Source organism: Uranotaenia lowii, chromosome 2 (assembly GCF_029784155.1).
Source record: "Uranotaenia lowii strain MFRU-FL chromosome 2, ASM2978415v1, whole genome shotgun sequence".
NCBI classification, from domain to species: domain Eukaryota; kingdom Metazoa; phylum Arthropoda; class Insecta; order Diptera; family Culicidae; genus Uranotaenia; species Uranotaenia lowii.
Window position 1 is genome coordinate 155,051,257 of NC_073692.1, and position 25,294 is coordinate 155,076,550.

Genomic DNA, 25,294 nt, shown 5'->3' on the forward strand with positions numbered 1-25,294 from the left:
GTTTAAGGTAATTTAATTCCTTATAATTCACTACAATTTGTGCTACAAAGTATTCATTAAGGTCATTCTCTGACTAATTTCAAAACAACTAAAGAGCTATACAAAACTAGGTACTGGTTTTTGGAGTCTGGTTACTGGTTAAAAAAATGTTTGTCATCTCGTCTAAATGTTATGAAAGAATTACAGTTTCGTAAGGAACTAGGAAGTTGATTCCAGATACTTATGCCCCTGACAAATATGGATCGACTATAAGACTCAGTTATGGTGACGAGGGATAATAAAATGACCGACGCGAGAGCTTCGAGATCTTGTAAGTTTTTCATAAAGATAAGATGGTTTTCCTGTTTGAGCAATTTTGTGCAAGAACATACAAGCTCTATATTTGTAAAAAACTTTAAAAGGACAACCCAGCAGCTGTTGATGATGATGACTCACTCTATGAAACCGGTTTAAATTAAAAATATAACGTACACAGCAGTTCAAAGCTAAACGAAGACGATTCATTAAAAGCTCCGAAGCATTCAAAATTAATTCAGCACCGAAAACGAAATGTGGCAGGATGAGAGCTTTGAAGAGTTTCAATTTAACAATAATGGGAAGTACCTATGCTTGTTTTAAGTTTGAGTGTTCGTATAATCGCTGTCATATGCCCCAGCATATGCCCCATATTGTTCAATCAATATTGGCGCTGAATTGAAAGTTGAATTCCAAGTTTTAAAGCATGTGCTGGGATATTACTATCAGTAAACAGCTTTCTAGACAGAAAATGTGAACATAAATGTTATTATTGTAAATAATGTGTCGATATTCCGGTTGATGTTACCTGAGATCGATACACGAGGACTCTTTTGCCTTTCAACCGATTTATAAGAAACTAGCTGACCCGGTGTGCTTTGCTACACCTTTCAGAATCAAATGATATTTTCAGAAATTATTCAAATTTTTATTGTTTTATTGGCATTACTTTCAATCAAATTATAACATAAATTATAAGCAATCGCTATAAAATGAGAGCTGCAGCTGGAGTTTCGAATTTCAACACAAAGATAACTTAAACGAATATTCAAAATCTCGCTCTATAAATTTGTGTTAAAGATCTGATAATTTGAAGCTGTCTAGACGGTCTCAAATTAATCGCAAACCATCAAACTTAAAAAATATGGTTGTTTTTTCTTGATATGTTCTGGATTTATGCTGAAAAACTGATAAGAGAGCCCCCCCTGTCCTTACCTTCACCCCCTGCTGAATGCAGGTCGTGATTTTTAATTATCATACCTCATTTTTTCGTTCCCAAAAATCCTCTTACATCAAATATAGTTCCATTGGTTGATAAGTTTTTAAGCTTTACAACAAAAATTTATATGGACCCTCCTCCTTTCTTCCCCTCTCTACACTGTAAAGCGTAAGGATCTATAACAATCGTAGAAAGATATCTCGTAACCAAGTACCTTTTCATGCCATATTTGTTTCCATTTGTTGGCTTCGTTAGCATAAATTGAGAACATATGCTAACACAATTGTATTGGACTCACCTCCCTCCTCCTATGTATCTACTCACTGAAAGGAGGATGGTGTGTCAGATAATCATAGAATCATACCAAAATGATTTTTCATGTTAAGTTTTGTCCATTTCTCGGATTTTGTAAAAAAAAAGAGTTAAATGTAAGCCTCCTCTTCCCTTCCTATATTCCCAATTCTATCATCATACTGCAAGAAAGGAATTGTTTCACATAGAAAAAGTATTTTTCGTACTTAAAAACTTTTTGATGCCAAATTTGGTTTCATTTGCTCGATAAATTCTCGAGTTATGCAAAAAAAAAATTACATGGAAGCTCCCCCTTCCCCTTTTAATATATTTCCACTGAAAAAAAGGTGGGGCTTCAATTTATGACAGAAACATTTCTCGAATCCAAATACCCTCATATGCCAAATACGGTTAAATTTGTTCGATCAACTCTCCAGTTATACTGAAAATTGTAAGGGAGACCTTTCCTCCCCCTTTTCATCCACCTCTTTGAAGGAGTGAGGGATACCAAATATTCATAGAAGCACATCTCGTACCCAAATATGGTTCCATGCCAAATTTGGTTCCATTTGCTGTTGTAGTTTTTTAGTTATGATGTAAAAATGGTATGAAACTCCCCTCCCTTTTTCCTTTCTCCCCACTGGAAGAAAGAAGAGTTCTCAAACAATCATTAGAACATGCCACGTTCCCAAATACCCGCCCATGCCAAATTTGGTTCCATTTGCTTAATTAGTTTTTGAGTTGTGTAAAAAATTATAAAAGAGGCCCCTCCCTTGTTTATTTCTCCCTACTGGAAAGAGGGATGGGTCTCAAATAATCATAGAAATATTTTTCATATCCAAATACCCTCCCATGCCAAATTTGGTTCCATTTGCTTTATTAGTTTTTGAGTTATGTAAAAAAATATGAAAGAGGCCCCCTCCCCCTTTCTACAAAAAAGGGGGAGGGGTCTCAAATAATCATTGAAATATTTTTCGTATCCCAATACCTTCCCGTGCCAAATTTAGTTCCAATATCTTGATTAGTTTTCGAGTTATATGAAAAATTGTAAGGTAGCCCCCCTCCCCCCTTCCTATCACCCCACTGAGAGGAGGGAGGGGTACCTAATATTCATAGGAATATTCTTCGTACTCATATACCACCCCATGCCAAATTTGATACCATTAGCTTGATGGGTGCTCGAGTTATGCAAAAAATTGTCTTTTGTTTGGGAGGCCCCTCCCTCCCTTATTGAGAGAGGGAGGGGTCTCAAACCATAATAGGTACCTTCCCCGGCCTCCAGTACCCCCCCCCTGCCAAGTTTCACGCAAATCGGTTCAGTAGTTTTCGAGTCTATAGGGAACAGACAGACAGACAGACAGACAGACAGACAGACAGACAGACAGACAGACAGACAGACAGACAGACAGAAATTCATTTTTATATATATAGATTTGCAGTTTCGGATGGCTTGTAACGTGACTCAAATATGACGCTTATGTTGCTTCCTCGCATGCGACATGACTGCTCTCATTTACTTTCCATTGAAAACGCGCGAACCTGACATAATGAATGGCCTGGAAGTGCAGCAAACCACGACAAAACCGATGCCGAGATGTTTTGAAGCGAGATTAGTTGAAATCCCATTATTAATAGTTTTTTTTCACGTTTTGAACTTGTAATTTCGGGTTTTAAGCACAGTGATTCGAAGATCTGTTCGAAATAATATCTCAATCGGTGTGAAAATTCTCATCAATTCTTATTTCCGCAAAATTAGCAAGGAATTTTGTCGGTTGATATTTTGGCATCCTCGCAATCTGGATCATGATCTGATAAGCTCTTGATGGCTTCCGAAAAACAGGAGACGATCCCCAGCTATTGCAGATGAAGAAAAATGGTAATTCGTTGTGAAATTCAACGCGCCAGTACGTCATGTCATACAAATGCTTTGCGTTGCTTTCTTGTTGGAACGCAATATTTTGTCGCTTGAATTTGTCATCAACCTTAGACAGCTTCAATAATTTATTCTAACGTTTTTCTAAGACGGAAAAAATCGAAAAACATGCATCAGAAAAAAGCTGTAGATCAGTTATTAGGTACTTGATTTTTTTTGATTGCCTAAGTAAGCTAAAGTTAAAAAGTATGCTATGTAGGGAAGATAAGGGCATAATGTCCACCTTAAAGAGGACGCTTATTCAATCATAGAAGACAGCTATAATATGTTAGTGAAATCCAGACACTGAAAAAGTCTGTTTCTCAACTTGAAAAAGTAGACCGAAACGTTTAAAATTGCATTTAAAAATTATTGCCGAAAGCTGAAAATCAGTTACTGTTGGGGCAAAATCAGAACCCCCTTCAGTATAAGCACCATTAATCGGGGCATGGTGAGCGTTTTCTGCCGTAGAATCTAGCAACAAATTCCACTCGAGTAAGTCAACTGAATAATAGAGCTATAGCTTGACATGTTCCATCTGACGATTTGGCCTATTGGTAAGGTGTCGAAGAGGTAATCAGAAGACTCGAGTTCGATTCCTGCTTGTGGCATTTTTTTCTCATTTACCATTCATGATCGATGCATTTTGCACTAAACGGTGAGTCGTAGATCCATCAAAGAAAGCAATCACAAAATAATGTATGTCTGTTTGTAGAATCAAACAATTAACACACAAACACTGATACATTATGTTTCTGGTGCTTTGTTTGGCGGATGATGCTACTAGCCGATCATGAATGAAATGAAAAAAAAATCGCCTCGATCGCCAATGGGCTAAATCGTCACATGCAAACTAGTAAAGCTGTAGCTCTATAATTCAGCTGACTTCATCGAGTAGAATTCGCGACTAGATTCTATGGCAGAAAATGCTCATCGTGCCTTGACCAATGGTGCTCTGTATGCCTAAAGTCAACAAATTAAAGTAAAAGTGCGTTTTAAAATTGATTGTAGTGAAAATTTTTAAATTTTATGATGGTTTTCAAAGCAGAGTTGTAAAGGTTTTATTTTGAAAGTTATTTAAAAGTTAGTTTTTTAAACTTAGCTATAGCTTTAGCATTCTGTCCTCGTTCTGCCTTCGTCAATTGTTGTCTGGAAATCAATTGTTCCATTTTTTGTATGGAAACACGCAAAACACATCAAATATATGCTTGTTGTGTTTAAATATAAGCACGTGGAGGCAAATGGAGCCAACACCAATTTATTGCACTTAGTTCAAGCTTCAACGTGATTTATTAGTTTTATAAATCCATTTGCAATCCATTTTTGCATTTTTTTTGAACTACTCACATCCACTTTAAACCGTTAAACCCGAAATGCATAGTTATAGAAAATGGATTACTTTCTTCAAAATCAAATTATGATTATAATCAGTTCGAGTTCCACGATCGCTGGTGTGGCTCAGTAGAACAAGTTCCACATCGCCAATGGTTGCTACTCCGTGATTGACCGAGGCCATCAATTTTGTTCAGAAGTCAAATGAATGGTGCTTGGGATTCGCAACTCATTCACACTGCACAAAACTAATGCTCTCTCTTTGAACGTCAATAACGGCGCCGGCCACGTCCTAGTAGTCAATGGATAGATTGGAAAAAAAGAAAGGGATGAAAGATTTATTTTGTGCATTAGGACCGAGGTTACCTCTGCATCCTAGCAAATTAATTTTGGTTGGGACTGGGTAAAAGGAATTAATTGGGAGACACTTTTGACAAGTGTTACGGTGAACCATAAAAATTATTTTCCTTACTCCTATTAGCTCCTATTCGACGCTTTCAGTTAATACGGGGGCATGAGGTTGTTTAGTGTAATGATGACAAAAAATAACTACTATCACTAAGTGCCTATTTTTCATGAACATTCCTACTATCTTTCTCCAACATAAATTTGTAAAAAAATAAGCCTATAGTATAACCGTAATATCCAGTGAAATATCAATTCGAAGATTTACCTTCTTTTTAATTTGTTTATATCTATATGTAAAAAATCTATCCTGAATTGCAACAAGTTTAGCGGTGATGAATGAGTGAATAATAATAAATTTAAAAAAAAACCGTTTAATGCGATTTACTTAAAAAAAATGATATCAACAAAACCATCCCTTAAAAAAAGTTCATCAATTCAAAATGCTCATCGTAAAATTATTGCTCTGAATTTAACTAGATGACACATTTTTAAATCTAATTTTTCTATTAAATTTTTAGTACATCGAATTTTAAATATTTTCAATTTAAACAAAATAGTCCTACATGAAACAGGGTTGTGAAGGTTAGGTGGGAATATCCCTATCAATTTCCTGTTCCCTCCAAAAAGTGACGATCTCGACCTAAGCACACAATTGTAAACATACACAACGAGTTTGGCTCCTTAAAACCTCAAGTATTAGCAGCTTCAATAAAAATTACAAAAAAAACCAAGAGTTCACAATTTTTTCCAGATGTAGTTTAAGTAATTGAGAGGTTTCCCTGGAAAAGCTGAATCATCCGCGGTCGAACCGGAAAGGTTCTTTACACTACATGTTATTATATCAAAAGATTCTCAAATATCCCACAGCATATCAACAGCAACTGTTAATGTAACCGAAATCTACAAACGCAAGAAAATCGTTTTAATTCAAATTAATAATAAAAATATTTACCAAAGGTTTGAATTTTATGTTCACAATAACCGTTATTGAACTATTCTAACGAAAGAAAATAAAATGTCGATGCTTATCAAAAAGTATATTTGCAACTGTTTATGCATTTTCTGCAAAAGCTCCTGAATAAATACTATTTTAAAATAAGTTTTGCATAACATTTTAAAGAAACTATTGGTGAATTTAGCTGAGACGGCTTTCAAGTTTGCTGAGAAATTTGCCGTCAAAAATTTCAAAGTAGCAACAATACTTGTTTAATTAACAACTAAGCAACTAAGTCGAAGAAATAAAGAAAAACACTTAGCTTTAAATGGATCCGGATCCTTCCCGAAGCCAAAACCTATCTCGATGATGAATCGCCCAAAACTGGTCCGAGGGTCCAGCCCAGTCCCATCTCTTGAAAAACTTTCTGGATAAAACTTATCCGTTCGTAAATTTTAACTTAACATCACTTCACTTAAGGTTAACACATCAAAAGTCACTGAATTTTAACGAAGAAATTTTTTATTAGAGTTTTACGGATAAATTTTGGAAACTTTCACTTGGGAAGAAAATTTTCCGTAAATCCTCATCTAAATATAGTTAAGTTGAAAAAACTAACTTTTAAATAATTTTCAAAATAAAACCTTTATAACTCTGCTCTGAAAAGAGATAGAGTTTTGATGTTTCCAAAAAAGTTTCATGTTTCACGTATTCTACAACTTTGTTTTATAAAATGAAAAAGTAGAATTTTCAATTTTTTTTTATAATGGACTTTGACTTATTTTTGATGTTAGCCCTTTCGGACCCTTTTCGATAGAGTGCGTACATAAGGTCTGAACAAATTTCGAATCCTTCTTTTGTCACTTGAGAACTGAGTCGTTTTTTTTAATGTTTCGATAAGGATGATGAGAAGATTCTTTTTTTGCAGAAAAATTAATACTATAGGAAATAAAAAACTAATCCTCATGAAAATTTATTTAAGAAAATACGTACTTTAGAAAAGAGGAGTGCTTATCATGCCCCGGGTGCTTGTTCTGCCCCTCTCTCCCCTATACAGTGACCGGTACAAATAGAACACCACCCATTGTTTTTATCTTAAAATGCCGATATTTTCAGTTACTCTCTCTTTTCAAATTTCAATGTTCAAGTTCAAATTCGTTGGAAAGCTGGTAATTTCTAGATAATTTCACCATGACCATTTTATTTTTAATTTTTCTTCTTAACAAGTAGCAATTAGTTTAGGTACTGAATTGCGTACTTTACGGGTATGACAGAAAAAACAAAAAGAAATCGGTATCGATTTCTCAAAACCTTCACGTTAACCTACCCAATGTGTAGATTAAAAATATAGGTCTTCATCAATTTGATCTGTGTTCGAGGTATTGAGAAAACAAATTAATATTTTTGCCGGGCGCTTATAGAGCTGTCAACGAGGGATTGCAATGGAACGAGAATTCTTTGCATTTGGAATGGTAATAATCAAAATCCCTAAACTGCTTAACAAATTGCTACAATTTGCAACAATTAGCACATTTTCACTCTCTCTCTCTGAGCACCGGTTTCTCTCATTTTAACTAAAAGCTTCTAATTCTCTCTAACAAATTGCAACAAATTACCACAAATTCAATCATTGGCAGCAAAATTTGTGTGATCATTGACGATGATTCTCCGTTTATCTCAGTCCCCTGTCAATCTTTAAACGTGATTTTCTAAATCCATACAAAAATATTCATTAATTGAAATGACGTTTGCATACTTTTTTGTAAGGTTTCGGTAGTATCTCGGGGGCGTGGGGTCCAGCCAGAGTACAAAACAGTAAAATAGATCGTTTTTTAAATCTAAACATCATTTTTGTTTACTTTTGTGTTCAGAAACGTCCACAAACTCTCAAAAGAATTCATTCGTTTGAATATTCGATAAATCGATGGAATGATCAATAAAACACTTCAAACTTAGATTATGTATTTCCTTCTTAGGTGTTTTTCCTAATAACCGAAGAATTTGATATTTGTGCCTGGCTAATTCGGGTTTTCAAATTAACTTCAAATATCAATTACTTTTCTACAATTATTTTATATGCGATTCCTGCGCTCTGCGGGCATCATTTTTTGTTCTGTTTTTTTTTTTAACGCACTTCACAGCTACAAATTAGCTGATTCCGTTTGAAATCGGCAATTCCATTATGAAAGAATTGTCAGTTGACAATTTTTCTGACGTTTTTTTTTTCATTCAAAACAGTATTTTTGCTTTGTTTTGAATGATTTTAAAGACTTAACGGTTTTTTTTTATCAAAAGATTCTTCAATAATTGCTCAATGGATAAAGGTACAGTACTCAACAAGATTATTCACTCGTCGTTTTTCATGACCCAAGCTAATCTTATTGAGAGCTGAAAATCCAATTCCCTGGTTCATCATTCCAGGCAAAATGCTGCTAATCTACTCCACCCACCCAACAACAGTCGACTGGCAGCGGCAATCCCAAAAACCAGCCGGCCTTTCGCCTTGCCAACGGTCGGTCCTAAAATGTGCTGCTCTCCCGGCTTCATAAAATCTTAATTGAAAGACAATAGAATGGGAGCTAAAATTCGCTTTTGTTTTGCTTACCCGTTTCGTTCCGAACAATGAGATTACGGGGCGACAGGCAGCTACCTACCCTTATTTGTCGAACCGAACGAAGAAGAATGAGAGGAAAAAAAAACTATGCTAAGGGTTGTTGTTGGCAGGCCCGTCCAATTGCCGCCGGTCGGTATCCGAAAAAATAAGGCTGACCCAGGACCATAAAAAGTCTGAGAAGTCCCATACACAGGGATTACTTGCTGCTCTGCCAAAAACGACCCGAAAGGAGAGGCGTGGCTTTTCGTGTCGTCCCCGAACTGGCAGTATTTGCAAACTTGGGTAATCTTATTTGTTTTTCGAACTAATTGCACCCACATATCAGTTGCCGGATTGGGTTGAGGGGCCTTCCAGAAGGTTTATTCTTCAATTTTGGTGGAATTTTCATGACCGATCTCGTTAGGGTGCGCACTAGGTAGCTTACCTGCTGTTTCAGACAAATGTCCGTTGCCTATCTGCCGTAAGCCTATCCAATCCAATTCGATCCGAATTGCCCACATCGATCGCCGGCCGTGAGTTGACGGGTTGTGATTTACTAGTTATAACCCAGCACTTGGTTATTCATCACTTTACACCATGTTCCACCAAATGGAGAACATATAGATAATCATCACGCCGAAGGTGTCTAAAAATTAGAGTACAAATAAATATGCAAACAACTATAAAAATCGAGTTTATGGCTTTGGAGAGCTTGTGCTTGGTACATATTTGCCCTCACGCAGCCAATGCCTCATACAATACATGTAGGACCATTTGTTGTACTATGTGCGCCGAGAAGGAAAAAGTTCAACCTTGTGGCGTGGCGTGGCCCCGATATGGTCGCTCCTGAGGTCGAGGGGATACAACCCGTAACAATAACATCAACAAGACCGGGCAGAGGCCACGGGTTTTCCACCGACTTGGGCCTTTCAAACAGAGCCTGGTTATCAGCAGTGGGATTTGTGTTACCAACCAAACAACAACCGCACAGAACAAGAAATTGTTTAAAGTTGGTGAGGTATCTACTCTTAGAACTATGTACGTGAAAGATATTGCGCACTTTGCGTAGAGTTTTTCCCCGTAATGGCGCGATAGCACATTTGAGATAAAACCTGATGTGATGATGGTAAACAGAGAAAAAAATGCATATGTGCCTATTCCTGAATGTTCTCTAGAGTGTGGCCCGAGTGAGGGAAAAATCTTCTATAAAGCTTTGACTAACATTAGAGTAATCGTAAATAAAAGCTACGACAAACAGACAACTTCGACGTACAGCTCTAAAATGAGTCATCGCTCCAAAGGGGCTTACGGGTTTTCTGAGCAACACGGTAAAGTCATTTAGAAGTAGTATTACATATTTATTAGTTAACATTCACAACAAATAAGGATACTATTCAGTACACTCTATGTGGGAAAATGCCTTCGAGTGGCTATGGTTAACATGAAGGACAAATCAAGCCTTACTTATCCACAGAGTTAACTTTCGGAAAAAAATAAATTTTCTCGTCATTCCAGTACTGGTTTTGAATAAATCCCAACACCAAACCAAACCGAATCTCGATTCCAGGAAAATGCACCGATTATCTCCATGCGCTAAGCCACATTCATGCTATTATTTATGATCCTAAGACATACACTTGGCGTACTGCAGTCTAGCGTGGCTTTCGACAAACATGGTAACTAATGCAGTTGCAACAGTTATGTTTTGTTCCTAGTCTACACACATACCGGACTTGTCTTTTTATGTGTTACAGCTTATTTGCCTCAAAGTTCAAACAATATTAGTAAGTGATTTTTGTTGGTTATGTTGTGACTTTTCAGTTTATTTACACAGTTCGTCGGTGTTGGGAGGAAAATCCTAATGTTTCAAAAATATACCGTTACTCAACTCGGTCAAAGTTAAGAATCATCAAAGGAAACCATTAAATGTTGTGAAAACGTCAGTGATCTCTTAAAAAAGACATTTAAAAAAAAACTTTTGTGTGTGATCCATGGCCGTAGGAACGGGGGGGGGGGGGGGCCCAAAAAAGCAAGCGAGGTATTCTACTCTACACTCAAAATTTTAAATCCATAATCAAATTATGATAATAGAGCAAGTCTATTCAAGAAAAACAATCTAGACTAAAAATTAATTCCAAAACCTCAAAAACCCATCCCAAATTCAAAATTTTGCTACAGTTTTTCAAAATTTTCTCACTTGTTCATAAACTAAGGTTATCAGATTTTTTTCACCACGTATCCGGGCCGAACAAATCCGGGCTGTTGTATGTAAAAACCAGGCAAAATCCGGGTATTGATTTCAAAATTTTCTACCAAAATCCAGGCAATATCGGGCAATACAGATCAAAAGTTAGGAATTGCTCATCAAAAATCATGAAAAAAAGATTTGAAAAAACCTTTCCTGATTTTTTTTTAAACTTGCTTCAAAACTTTTGGACGCATGAACAAAAAATATTTTTTAACTCAATTTGTTTTTTTAAAGTTTGATTTAAAATTGAAATGAGAACAAACCCGGCTTTTCCAATGAAATCCGGGCAACCGGGTCAGACCGGATTTTTTTTTCCAAATTTCATATTAAATATCCGGGCATATTTATATTATTTGTCGGACAATCTTGCAACCTTATAATAGAAATTCAGGTCTGAATATTAAATTTTAAATTAAACTCATTTTGGAGATTTTGATTCTTTATTCCCATAACCAAAATTTTAATTTCTAAATATTTTCGTATTTCTGATTCTGTATCAAATTCAGGTTTCTTCATTTTCAGTTCGAATAATCATTAGAAATTAAGAATGAAAAGCTGCTTTGAAATCCTGATTCGGTTTTGCATTTCATATAAAATTTGAATCATGTTTTTCGAAAATCATTTGTATTTTCAATATTTTGATAATCATTTTCCGAATATGAAAAAAGAAGAATTTTGTTTTACATTTTAATTCGAAGTTCTCAAACTTTATTCTAAAACAACATTTAAACTTTAAAAGCTTCTAAGTGGCGATCCAAAATTGAAAACTCAGATTCAGATTCATCATTTTAATTCTGATTCACAATACAGATTAAAAATAAATAATTGAAAAAATGAATTAATATTAAACCAGCGATGCATAATTTAAATGAAAGATTCATGAATGATGACTCTGAAACTTGGCTCATAAAATTCTGATCTGAAATTTAGATTCGGAAATCGTATTTTTGTACATTTCAGAAATGGTATAGAAATTTGGAAACAGTTCAATTTTTTAATTCAGGTTCAGTATTAAGATTTGAAATTCAGGAATGAGTGAACGAGTTTTTCAATCAACATAAAATTGTAAAAGAACTCAAGAGAACATGAACATAAAAATTTGCTTGTCAATTTCCAAATTTAATTTTTTTTTAATCAGAAGAAGTTTGTACACACAATTCAGCTGAAAATCGTAGATATAAAGAAGAATTTTCTATGTTTTGCTTTATGCATAATATTCCAAATTATATTTGAAAAAATTACAAACAGGATTTTCATTATGGTATTGATTCTTTATGAAAAATATTTCCTGTTAAAAAAAAACGAGTATCTGATCTTCACCAAAAAAAATCTGCAAAAAAATTCTATATTTTTTCGGTGTATTGATTAACATTCTTGATATTGAAGTTTTTTAAAGCTGAATTTCAAACTGAAATCATAACTTTAGTTCAAGTTTGCTTCGAGTAAATTTTATCCGAAAATTCGTTATCACTTACTGTTTTTTTTTTGAAATTTTTAATTTATTTTCTTCTAAGGTTAAATTCTTGAAATTTGCAAAAGAGTTTGGGCTTGTATGTTTTGAGCATAGAATACGTTTTTTTAATAAATTGAAGGCAAGCTTGAAAAGAACTTATTTTATGCTTCGACCTACCAGACTTTTAAACAAGTTCTTAAATTTGTACTTTCGATGAAAGCAAATTCCATATTTTGTTTCCAAAAGTTTCATAAAAAAAATTAACTCACCCTTTAGGCTAAGGACCATTTTTCTAAAGTTCCGTTTTAAAACAAAAACTATTAATGAAAACTTAAAAATGAATAATCATAGTAACAAATAAAATTTGTTTTTTTCGTACGTTGTTGGGCAAAACATCATAGGTTAAAATCAGTCACCAAAACCCCCCCCATGAGTCGGTTCTTCCTACGGCCCACTGTGATCCCAGAAAAAAATTGAGATATATTTTCAGATGAATCAATCTTTAAACCAAACAACCAGAATTATAATGATAAATGATGATCTTTTTTGTTTTTGGTCGAACCAATCCTAATAAAAACACTTACTTACTTACTCAATGGTCCCGCGTCGATTCTCTGGCAGGAGCCGGCAACGTTACACGATTTGTCTATGTATCGTGTGACCAACATCTTTTAAATAAGTGTTGGTGAATCTCGTTTTTAAACTTTTTTCCTCAGATTTAAGCTTTTTTGCCTTGAGAGCATAGGAGATGAAAGCTCAAATCTGAAGAAAAAAGCTTAAATCTGTCAAAAAAGGGGAAATCTGGGAGATGTTCTCCACACGGTTGGAAAGGAATTGCTAGCCTCTGTTCTCTGGCGCATAGGGCCGTAGTAGAAGACCAGCGTCTTCACTTGGTCCCAGTCAAAGTTTTCGTCGATAGTTCGGATTCGGCCTTCTGGATTCCATTCGAGCGGTTCTCTGGAAATTTCGTATTCGTTTCTTCGCACCGTGTGCTCAATTCATCTCCACTTACGTGTTTCTGAGTCTTGATTTCTAGCGATACCATTTAATGACACCGGCGATGTAGTTCCACGGTTGAGATCCAGTTGCCAGGCCACCAAGCAGGGATGATATTCCGCAGGCAGCGATTCACAAGTACTTGCAGTTTTCGCGTCGTTACCGCATATGTGCACCAAGTTTCACACCGTTCAACAATGAGGATTTGACGTTTGAGTTGAAGGTTCGAATTTTCGTTCGTGGAGATATCTGACGTGAGCACCAGATGTTGTAAAGCGGGCTTTTCTGATCCGGGTTTCGATGTCTTTTTTGGTACCACCATCAGGCGTTATCTGGCTACCAAGATACTGGAAGCACTCCACTTCCTCAACTTGTTGCCCAGCTACCATGAAACTGGAGGGATTTTCTGTGATGATCTCCATCAACTCAGTCTTTTCGACATTGACTTTGAGACCTACAGACTTGCAGCTTTCGGTGAGGTCGATATCTATTACGATGAGTAAAAGTAGCGGTGATAAGATACATCCTTGTCTAACTTCAGCAGTTAGCGGGATTGGATCGGACAAGACATCGTCGTGCAAGACCCTGCACGAAAATTTCTCGTTCTGTACTTCAATGAGATGGACTAGCTTCTCTCGGACGTCTTTCTACGTCTATAGTGCAGCCCAGATGTTTTCATAGTTCAGTCGGTCGAATGTTTTTTCGAAATCAACGAACAGAACAGAGTCCAGGAACTCGTTGATTTGTTGTTATTTTATTTTTTTATTTACATAGTATACCGTCTCACGACATAACTTGACGAACATAATTCCTAAAATTCACTCGGTCCATGGCAACCGTTCTCCAATTTCTCGGGCACCCCACGTTCGCCAGATCACGCTCCACTTGGTCTAACCACCTCGCTCGTTGCGCCCCCGCTCGTCTTGTTCCTACCGGATTCGTAGCGAACACCTGTTTTGCGAACAGTCGTCCGGCATTCTCGCAACATATCCCGCCCAGCGTATCCGGCCAGCCTTCACCACCTTCTGGATACTGGGTTCGCCGTAGAGTCGCGCGAGCTCGTGGTTCATCCTTCGCCTCCACACTCCGTTCTCCTGTACGCCGCCAAAGATGGTTCTTAACACTCGTCGCTCGAATACTCCGAGTGTACGCAGGACCTCCTCGAGCAATATCCATGTCTCGTGCCCGTAGAGAACAACCGGTCTAATGAGCGTCGTATACAGGTTACACTTCGTGCGAGGGCTAAGTCTTCTCGACCGTAGTTGCTTGTGGAGTCCATAGTAGGCACGACTTCCGCTGATAATTCGCCTCCGGATCTCACGGCTGGTGTCATTGTCTGCGGTCACCAGTGAGCCGAGATAGATAAAGTCTTCGACTATCTCCAGCTCGTCGCCGTCGATCGTAACCTTTTTATTACTGGACAAGCGGGTTCGGTCGGTCTCGGATTCGCAGGCCAGCATGTACTTCGTCTTGGACGTATTAATCATCAACCCAATCCTTCCTGCTTCGCGTTTCAGTTTGCGGTAGATGTCTTCCACCGCCGCAGATGATCTACCGAATATATCAATGTCATCGGCAAAGCAGATAAGTTGACTGGATCTGTTGAAAATCGTGCCCCGCATTTCGCCCACCGCTCGTCGAATAACACCTTCTAGCGCCACGTTGAACATCATGCAGGATAGACCATCACCTTGTGGAAGCCCCCTGCGCGATTCGAATGAACTCGATAATTCACCCAAAATCCGCATATAGCACTGCGTTCCATCCATCGTCGCCTTGATCAGTTTGATCAGCTTCATCATTATTTTCCATAGCTCGTTACGGTCGATCGTGTTGTATGCGGCTTTGAAGTCGATGAACAGATGGTGGGTAGGGACTTGGTGTTCGCGGCATTTATGGAGGATTTGCCGTAATGTGAATATCTGGTCCGTCGTAGACCGTCCCTCCATGAAGCTGGCCTGATAACTTCCCACGAATCTGTTTGCTTGTGGCGTTAGGCGGCGGAGTAGGATTCGGGACAACACTTTGTAGGCGGCATCGAGGACAGTGATCGCCCGGTAGTTCTCACAGTCCAATTTGTCGCCCTTCTTGTAGATGGGACATATTACCCCCTCCTTCCACTCCTCCGGCAGCTGCTCTATGTCCCAGATCCGGACCATCAACCGGTGTAGGCAATCGGCCAACTTGTCCGGGCCCATTTTGATGAGTTCAGCTGCGATACCATGCTTCCCAGCCGACTTGTTTCTATTCAACTGGCGAATGGCTTCCTTAACTTCATTCATCGTTGGGAGTGGCTCCTCTACGTCGTTTGCTACGCCTACGATGTACCTTCCCCCACCGTCTTGATCGTTCAGGTGTTCATCGAAGTGCTGCTTCCACCTTTTGATCACCTCACGATTGTCCGTCAGGATGCCCTCGTCCTTATCCCGGCACATTTCGGCTTGCGGCACGAAGCCTTTGCGGGATGCGATGAGTTTCTGATAGAACTTTCGTGTTTCTTGGGAACGATGCAGCTGCTCCAGCTCCTCGAGCTCCTCCTCCTCCAGGCGGCGCTCTCCTGGAAAATTCGGACTGGCTGCCTCTTCCGCTGTCGGTGATTTTTCATATTTCGACGGGTGCCTCTTTGCACTACTGCCGCCCGCGCGGCATTCTCTTCGTCCATCACCCTCCTACACTTCTCGTCGAACCAGTCGTTCCGTCGAGTTCGCTCCACATAACCGATGACGTTCTCCGCAGCACTGTTGATGGCTGTCTTGATGGTATCCCAACAGTCCTCGAGAGGGGCTTCATCAAGCTCGCCCTCTGCTGGCAGCGCTGCTTCGACCGATTGCACGTAGTCTGCCGCGGCCTCAGGTTGCTTCAGTCGTGCGATATTTAACAGAGGCGGGCGCCGGTTTCGTGTGTTGTTCATTACGGAGAGTTTTGGGCGCATCTTCACCATCACCAGATAGTGATCTGATTCGATGTTGGCGCTTCGACAGGATCTGACGTCCGATGACGATCTTGATATCATGTTTTGGGCAACGGTCGTATTCACGCTCCAGCTGCGCGTAAAATTCGTCTTTGTCGTCACCGGTACTTCCAAGGTGAGGACTGTGCACGTTGATGATGCTGATGTTGAAGAACCGGCCCTTGATTCTCAACCGGCACATTCGTGAGTTAATTAGCCACCACCCGATCACGCGCTTTTGCATCTTTCCCATCACTATAAAAGCTGTTCCAAGCTTATGTGTGTTGCCGCAGCTCTGGTAGATGGCACGACCATCTGGGTACGTTCGTACCGTGGAGCCCTTCCAGCATACCTCCTGCAGCGCTACGATGTCGAATTTGCGGCTCTTCAATTCGTTGGAGAGCACGTAGGTACTGCCCACAAAATTTAGAGATCGGCAGTTCCATGTTCCAAGTTTCCAATCGCTAGTCCCTTTTCGTCGCGTGCCTGTGACGACAAAGTACCGGTGACGACAAAGACGAATTTTACGCGCAGCTGGAGCGTGAATACGACCGTTGCCCAAAACATGATATCAAGATCGTCATCGGGGATTTTAATGCTCAGGTTGGCCACCAGGACGTTGTTACACTCCGCACGCCGCCCCTGACATGGAGAACAGACGCGTACGAGTGAGGTATGATGCAATCCAATCGAGTGACCAAGCTGGACCAGAACCTTTCGTTGCGTCTACTGTGGACAACTTCTCATACACATCTTATTCACAGAAGCATGGAATAGGCAAGTTTATATCGTGAGAATCCAACGTTGCGTCGTTTTTCGCAAATAAATCTAAAAATTCGTGGCCTTCCGATAAAAGAAAACGGATTGTGCAAAAATGGATACAGCGCCTTCAAATTAGTCTATATCAGTTAAAAAAAATTATGCTCCTCATAAAAATGTAAATTACGTTGCCTTGTTAAATTAAATTGTTTAGAACTAAAAAGTTTTACTTACAATCACGTACATTTTGTCTTTTCAAGAATTCAAATCGATAAATTCGAAAAATTCATAAGACTGTTCTACTGAAAATAGCTTTCTCTGGCATTAAGGATTCTCAAGCCTTTTAAACTGAAGATGATCGTTCAATTCAAGATCATTTTTAATAAACTGGTTTCAAAATATTGGATTCGACTTCGAAAAATTAAAAGTCCGTTTTTTTCTTTTTATTAAGCCCATAATGATAGACGCAGTTTCTGTAAATTATTGGCCTCAGACAGAAATGGTTAAATAATAAAAAACCATCAAATTGATGGTTTCATACAGTGATAAAAGAAATAATGATGACAATACTAGAATATAAACACCAAATGAAAAAGTTCTATTATTTTCAAATTTGAAATTGTAGTAGAAGCCGTAACAAAAACCACAGATTTCAGAACTTTAAATTCCTTCAAACAGTTCCAAAAATTCTGCCAATGCCGGACTCATGTGGATCCGGCATTGGTATCCCTAGTATTTCTACCAAATTTGGGATCTTTTGAACCAATCTCTGTTCTGCGAAGTGAGTTTTTGTGAAAAAATACATTTTTCTTAAAAAATGTTCGAATGTGTTCTAGCTAACGGTTGTTAAAATGATGTGATATTTTCATAATGCATGGCGATTGATATTACAAGCTTTTCAACGATAATCTGTTAAATAATCGTTCAAAAAACTCGAAAAAATAAAAACTACACCCTTTTACAGAAAATTAAATCCAACAGTAAAAAGGAAACAAAAATTTCTTAAAATTTTCTCTTGAAAAAAGCAATTTTCATTTTCATAACCAATATGACGAGTTCGGATACAAACGTTAGCTCAGTTCGAAATGAGACCGAGTTTTTCATTAAGAATTCAGCGGAATTTAAAAGTTTCTTGAGAACAAAGGACTTCACACATTTTCTAGGGCTGTTACCTGAACGACCTGTTTGATGAGATTCAATAAGATAAACTACAATTGTTTTTTAATAGAATTTTGAATATTTTTGTATTTTGGTGTGGTTTGTTGGTCAAACATTAACCAACATTCAAATTCAACTTCAACTTTTATCATTTTCAGAAGGGGCTGGTTATTACGTAAATTTTTGAGAGCAATTTAAAACGAATATTTTCTGTTATATTTCTGAACTGAATTTAAATGTTAATCATAAACGCTACAAGCTAAAAAGCAAAGATTGATGCATTTTTTTCATACACAACAATTCAAACGTTTGCTTTCTGAAATCTTTGAATTGGTAATTGACTTGCAATAAATTACGAAAATTTGTGCTACGCAATTGATCGCATAGATAAATTTTGGTTGGCGAACCCCGAAAACTGTATCCTTCTCAGCGGGCTTCATAAAACCCTCCCCATTTTGTCCCGAGTACAGAACCAAAAAAAACTGCTACCCATATAAAAATAATTGTGTTGACTAATTAGGTTCTGGCAGCGAAAAACACAACCCACCAGACCGACTATCATCATCCGACATACGCCCCGACAACGACGGAGACTGATAACGAGCCATCATTTGCCCCAACAATCCATCCCCAAAACGCGCATCGTCTTGCAGCAAAGGCGTTTCGCATGGCCGCTGGCAGATTCCGCGGCGCCTGGAGCTCCAAGAGGAGCAGGAGGAACCGAACTTTTATATGGCCGGCCATATTCATTAGCCAAAGCGCCAAACCGCCATCAGCCGGAACGTTTTCGCCTTCGACCTCTACAAGCTAGACTTTTTGAGAAGGGAGGATTGGTTCCCTGCCGATGCACCCAAAATTTGGGGCAAGATTTTTTGCAGTCGTAGTATAACTTAAGGGGAAGCCATTGGTAAAACACTGAAATATTTGTGAGTGTAAAAACTTCTCCAAAGCACGGGTATATTTGTTCTGGGTGCATCCGCGCTCCGTCCAAGGATCCTAACGGTGGTGTTGGCCTGCCGCAGTAGACGGATATGGCACCGATGCGTCGTCGTAGCCTTTTCGCACGCGGGATCCCGCATAAACTAAATATACGGTACTTTATGACATTAATCAAACATCATTATCGCCGCCGCTGATGCCGCCCGCCGTATCTTGTCCCTATCTGTCTAGCATCTGTAGTTCTTGTGCCGCGAGCCGCAATATGTTTTTTTTTCGATGTGGATTCCAAAAAAACCGTCAATTTTGCGTAGGTCCTCTTTGTTATCGGTGCTAGATGGTTCCGTCCTGTTTTTTCCCTTTTTTCTTTTTTAGCGAAAAACATTCGCGAGCCACGATCGGTTGGCCGCGTCATGTTTAGCGTATTCTTCTTATCACAACAAATGGCGTACGTGAGCTGGACGGATTGCACGTAGGTTGAAGCGAGAGAACGATTCGTGGATTTGGTGTTGTCTCGCTTCGTTCACAGTAGCGAAGGTCAAAGAAGATGAAGTGTAAACAGAATGCGCGCATGTCATTGGCTAACAGGTAGAGAAATGTCTGCCAGCTTGCTGCCATTGGCTAGCGGGTAGCTGTTTGGGACACGCCCCTCAGCTCGAGTGGAAAGTAAACATGGGTAATTTTATATCCGTCAGTCTTCGGCCGAGTTTCGTTGAGTGAGGTTGGTTTTTTCGTATCTAGTTCTTGGTTTGGCAAATTTTGGACCAGTCTCGGTGCCCGAGAGATTGGTACTTGGCAGCCAGGTTGTAGTGCTAGAGTCACTGGCCTGTACGCATCAGCGAGAGCTATCCGCTAATCAATAACGAGGATTAAAAGTGAAAATTTATTTATTGCATTTGTTATTACATAATATCATAATTTTATTGACAATAAAAAGTGTACTTAACGGGAGGGCAGTGTTGATAAATCATCCAACTACATCAAATGTGTTATTTATAGTGTGAATATGCAAACTCGAAGATAACTACCAAGTACAATGGATGAAGTGTTGAGAATTGGTTAACTGAAGACAAACGAAGCCTCAAGATATTATATGTGCTGGATAACTACACCCTCAATTCAAAGAATTTAAAACAAAAGTGCAAAGTGAAAAATCGGTGAAAATGGTGTCCTACTACAACCATTTTGCAATGTACCCAAAAAATCACAGTGGTAACTTGCCGTATTCGGCCACTTCCGGTTGGTACCCGGGAAACTATCAGCATCAGCCGCCGCACCATCAGTTTATTGGCGATGGGGAATCCTCTCCGCAGCCGATGTACTATCCACATCCGCATGTGTTCCATCAGTCCAGTCCGGATTGGACCGGACATGAAAACTTCCCAACACCTCCGCAGACGCTGCTTCCGCATGGGTCCAGTCCCGGCGGGCTTCACCTCGGAAGTGGCGGCGGCGTCGGTGGGCAAAGCAGCGGTCCCGGAAGCACAAACGGGGCCAATCCGGGTGATCACATTGGCGACGGGCTGCACAGTATACCGTCGCCACCGATTACCGTTTCCGGTAGCGATATGTCCAGCCCCGGAGCGCCCAATGGGTCCTCGTCGCCACAGATTACCTCCCAACGGCCGACACCGGTCAAAAGTCCCTTCGAGTGGATGAAGAAGCAATCGTATACGGCGCAACCCAATCCAGGTGAGTTTTTTCGCAAATGTTAGCGTTTGATGTTTTCTAGTGTTCTTTTTTTGTTTTTTTTTTTCTTGAAAGCATGTTTGACATTTTGGAGGTTGGGGTTTTTGCATGCTTGATTCGACTATAATAATTTCCAATTCAGGGAGACAGTAGACGTTGAGTTTGCTCTACTTTAAGATTCGAGAAGAGCAATGAATTGATTTCGTATGAGCCACTGATTGTAAATATCGACATTTATCAATTGAAAAGTTTTATAACTTGCCAGTCACGGTAGTTCGACTGACATAATTTTTTACAAGTGGCTGAAAATTGTTTATATGCGCCTCATCTTTTTCTTACATAAATAGATTTGCGACACTGAACCATAGGACCATAGGGTTGTTTGATTGTTTTTTATCAAAAGCATTATTTCACATTTAATGACATAACATTCACTCGATTTTTCTATAAATTAAACGATTAAATGGACCAGAATTCAGACCAACAAAATAAAAATGCCAATAAAATAAACAAACAGAATGCGGAGGTCAAGTCGTACGCAAGAAAATTAGACCGCGTAATGAAATACTGAAAAGTTTCGTAGTGGACTGCGAAAAGTACTGTTTAGCGTGCCCCCAGCTTTTTGGAATTTTTGCTTGGATTTTCTACAAAAGTACCAGAAGAATAAACTGCAAAATTGTGCACATATAAGCATTATATTATTGCGTAATTTAACTTAAAATTTCATCAACTTCTGTCCAATCATTTAAAAGTTATTCTCAAAAGACAGTGTTGTGTTTTTTGGAGAACAGTTTTTTTGGTTGAAATCGTCGATTTTAGAAATTTTAGCTTCAGTACGGTGCATTTTTTAGGGAAATGTAGTCTTACAGATACATAGATATTCAAATCATTATTTTCGACATTCGAATTTCAAATGATTATCGTCAAGGAATTAACGTTTGCTATGAAAAAATTTAGAATCAAAGTTATTTATACCCTTTCTACAGTTTATAAGTTTCCACAGTTCTTTTATTCCTGTTTTTTTTTTTCGAAAATTTAGAAAGCCTTCATACACAATAAAAAACTTGGTGAAAATTACTTTTCCGGTTCGATTTATACTGAGGTTGCCAGATTGCCTGGTTTTATTTTTAAATAATTTGGCAAAAGTCCGATCCAGTCCGGTTGCCCGGATTTCTTTGAAAAAGACCGGATTTATTCACTTCATTTTCCAAATCAAACAAAAATAAAACAAATTGCATTGATACAATTTTTAATTTATGCGTCCAAACGAAATTTTTGAGCAAGTTTTTTAAAAACAAACATGAAAAAAAAACGATTCAAAATCTGCTGTCTAGCTTTGATGCAATTTTTTTCCAAGTTTTTTTTTCTTGATTTTTGTTGAGTAATTCCAGGGTGTTTACCAAATTTGCCCGGATTTTAGTTTTCAATTTTGAAACCAATGTCCGGATTTACCAGGTTTTTAAATGAAATAGACCGGATTTGTCCGGCCCGGATACGTTCTGAAAAAAATCTCGCAACCTTGATTTAAACGCTTACGAGCGAGAGATAGAAATTTACTTTGAAGCTGGAATAAACTGTAATGTTAAGCCTTTCAAAAATCCTAGCAAAGCATCTTGAACTAAAGATATAACCCAAACAACCAACATTTCAGACTGTACTCAATAGTGTACTTTCAATGTTCCATATTGGCTGAATAGAATACACAGAATTTTTGTTGACTATTACATGTCATTGAAAACTGCAACCTTTAAAATAAATCACCTGTAATTTTAAATGGTTTTCCTTGAAAGTAAACGAAGATTCATTTATTATTACAGCAAATGTCCTGTAAAAAAGTTGTACAGTAAAAATTAAATGTCACGTAATCATGTTTTCGACCTGTAAAATTACGGTAAATGTCCTGCTCCTTTTTGTTACAGGACATTTGCGTAATTTTACAGGAAATAATTTTTGCTGTGTAGTTAATAAAAGAAGTTGATAAAAAAAGCCTTCCGTTGTTCGGAATTTGCAAAACGGATAACTGTTTTATTGTGTAAAATTAAATCTCGTGTGAGCTTTCATTACGTCGTATAAAACATCTTAAGAATTCACAGAAAACTGAAAGAATTCATCAAAACAACTTTAAAATTTGTGTTCCACATATAGAATATGTTGTCCAGGCTCCAAATATTCTAAATGGAAAGATGTTGCCACTAGTTTATGTCAGTTTTTGCATCTTGTCGTAATAAAACTGTTTGTTTACATTTTGTTTCATACGACGTAAGCGAGAAATACATTGTCCAAATTTACAAATTAGACGCACAATCAAAGCTTCAATACAAACTTGATCCAAAATAAGGTTGATCTACTTTCTTTATAGAAAGAAATCGGTATCGATTTTTCAAAAGGGCGTATGCGCCAAATCGAGTTATAAGGTGGGTGAAAAATTACGTTCGAAGACCATTATTGGAACCTACTCACTTATCAGATGCATGATTTGTGTTCGAGATGTTGAGAAAACCAAATAATATTTTTGCTGGAAGGTTATGTAGCTGTCAAATTTTAAACGCAATTTTCTCGAAACAGCGATGATGGCTCTTTACTAAAATCGATACCTAAATGTTTCCAAGCAACGTTCCCTGAAAATTCAACTATAACTATGATTGATTTGGATGATCGATAGTTAATTGTACCACCAACCTTGCTAGAACATAGAAACACAACTTTACAGTTGACTTTTATTCCTAACCATCAAAACTGTCTCAAATCGAAAAGCTTTTATGATAAAAACTCTAAAATCAGAACGACTGCACCTTAAGTTCCACATAAATCAATCCACGGTAGATATGTAGTACTTAAAAATCACTGCCGTAACTTTGAGTGAGTCCCGAAGCACACATCGTAAAGCCACAACAAAGCAACAAACAGGGACCTAAAAAAACCTTAAATCCTGCTAACATGTTTTTGTTGAAGGACGTTAGCTGAAACAAAAACAACAAAAAAAAAAACTCCAAACTGGTTCGCCCGTTAAAAAAAGGACCGTCCCAAAACAACAACAACATCAACAGAAAATAAAACCAAACCATATCGAAGTGATTTATGTTCGGGGACTTCGGCAAAGTTTGACGTTTGTTTGGAGGTTCTTCCACGTTCGTCTTACAATAAGACGGCGGTGGCAGAGTCACGAGTCACGGGTCGCCATTTTGTTTTACGAGTTTTGTTTTGTTGGCTTCACGGTTAAACATCTGGCTTAGGTTGTCTTCTGGTTTTGGTCGAAGAATGGACGGTTTTTATCCTTGTTAGAAGCTATAACCTTTGAAAGGCGCTGCTGGTTAGTTGCTCATGACGACGTCGTTTAAGAAAGAGGGTTGGGTTGTCATGGAGATCACTTGATTTTTTTTCCAGGAATTTACCACACTGTGGCATTCTTCCCTTAGTGTGAGATCACTTGATGGAATGACCCTTTAGAATACACAGCAAGAAAAAATCGTGTAAATTTAGATCGAAAACGATGCACGAAAACGGAACATCGATTTTGATGTAAAATTCTATCACGGTTTATTTTTTTCAAGGATGTAATTTTTGAGGCGTGTAAATTTAGATTGAAATCAATGCACGAGATCGGATCACAAAAGCCGTCGTGTAAAAATACACAGGGATGTAAATTTTTAAATTTATTATCGTAAATATTGATATTTTTGCTAAATATTCAGGTATTTGCTTTTGTCTTTGAATAAATACGCCCACATGTATTATTTTTAATTCACATTTATTTACAAAACTGAAAATTAAAACACCATCACGGAAAGCGTCAAGCTGAAATTGTTGTTCCATCCGATAATTCCCAGCACGAGGATGTTTTTACAGATCAGCGTCATCAGTATCCTCGAATGGTTCCGGAACATCATGATCTTTCAGTCAGCACTTGGACACTTGAATTGATCTGACAAAAGTTTCTCCGGATAATAACTGTCCGGATATCAGCCTCTGCGAAACCATCTGACCTTGCTGTAATGGCGAAAAAACTAGTTAGGTTCAACCGCATTCTTCATTTCACGTATACTTACGACTTTAAAAGACTCTAGAAGTGCTGCTGTAGGTAGCTACGCCTTTGATCGACTCGTTTCCGAATAATTTTTCGACTTGTTATCTTTGTGCGCAAACTAACGAAATATAAAAAGGCAGAAGTTAAATATTTACATTCAATTTTAAATCAAACAGGTTGATTTTTGCATGACGCAATGTAAAATTACATCAAAACAGTTTATTTCTATCCTATTTTTGAAAAAAGTCTAATATTACATCAAAAGGAGTTTAAAATTACATCTTTTTGCAATTACACTCAAGAAAAAATAGATCACTCATTTTTTAGACTGCGTGTACTTTTAGAATTTTTTTGCTGTGTATAGAAGGTTTCAAAAT

General features: G+C 38.0%; 1 protein-coding gene across 5 annotated transcripts in view; it reads left to right on the forward strand.

Moving 5' to 3' along the window:
- LOC129747167 (homeotic protein caudal) overlaps window positions 1–25,294 on the forward strand; it is a 94,397-nt gene that overhangs the window by 36,851 nt on the left and 32,252 nt on the right. For 3 of the 5 annotated variants that reach the window (XM_055741211.1, XM_055741212.1, XM_055741213.1), the window contains exon 2: window positions 20,204–20,896. In XM_055741211.1, the coding sequence (XP_055597186.1) occupies window positions 20,368–20,896 (529 nt within the window). In that variant the 5' untranslated portion in view covers window positions 20,204–20,367. Of the gene's footprint in view, window positions 1–19,912; window positions 20,897–25,294 lie in introns of those variants that run through there. The other 2 variants (XM_055741210.1, XM_055741214.1) reach the window with 1 other exon arrangement.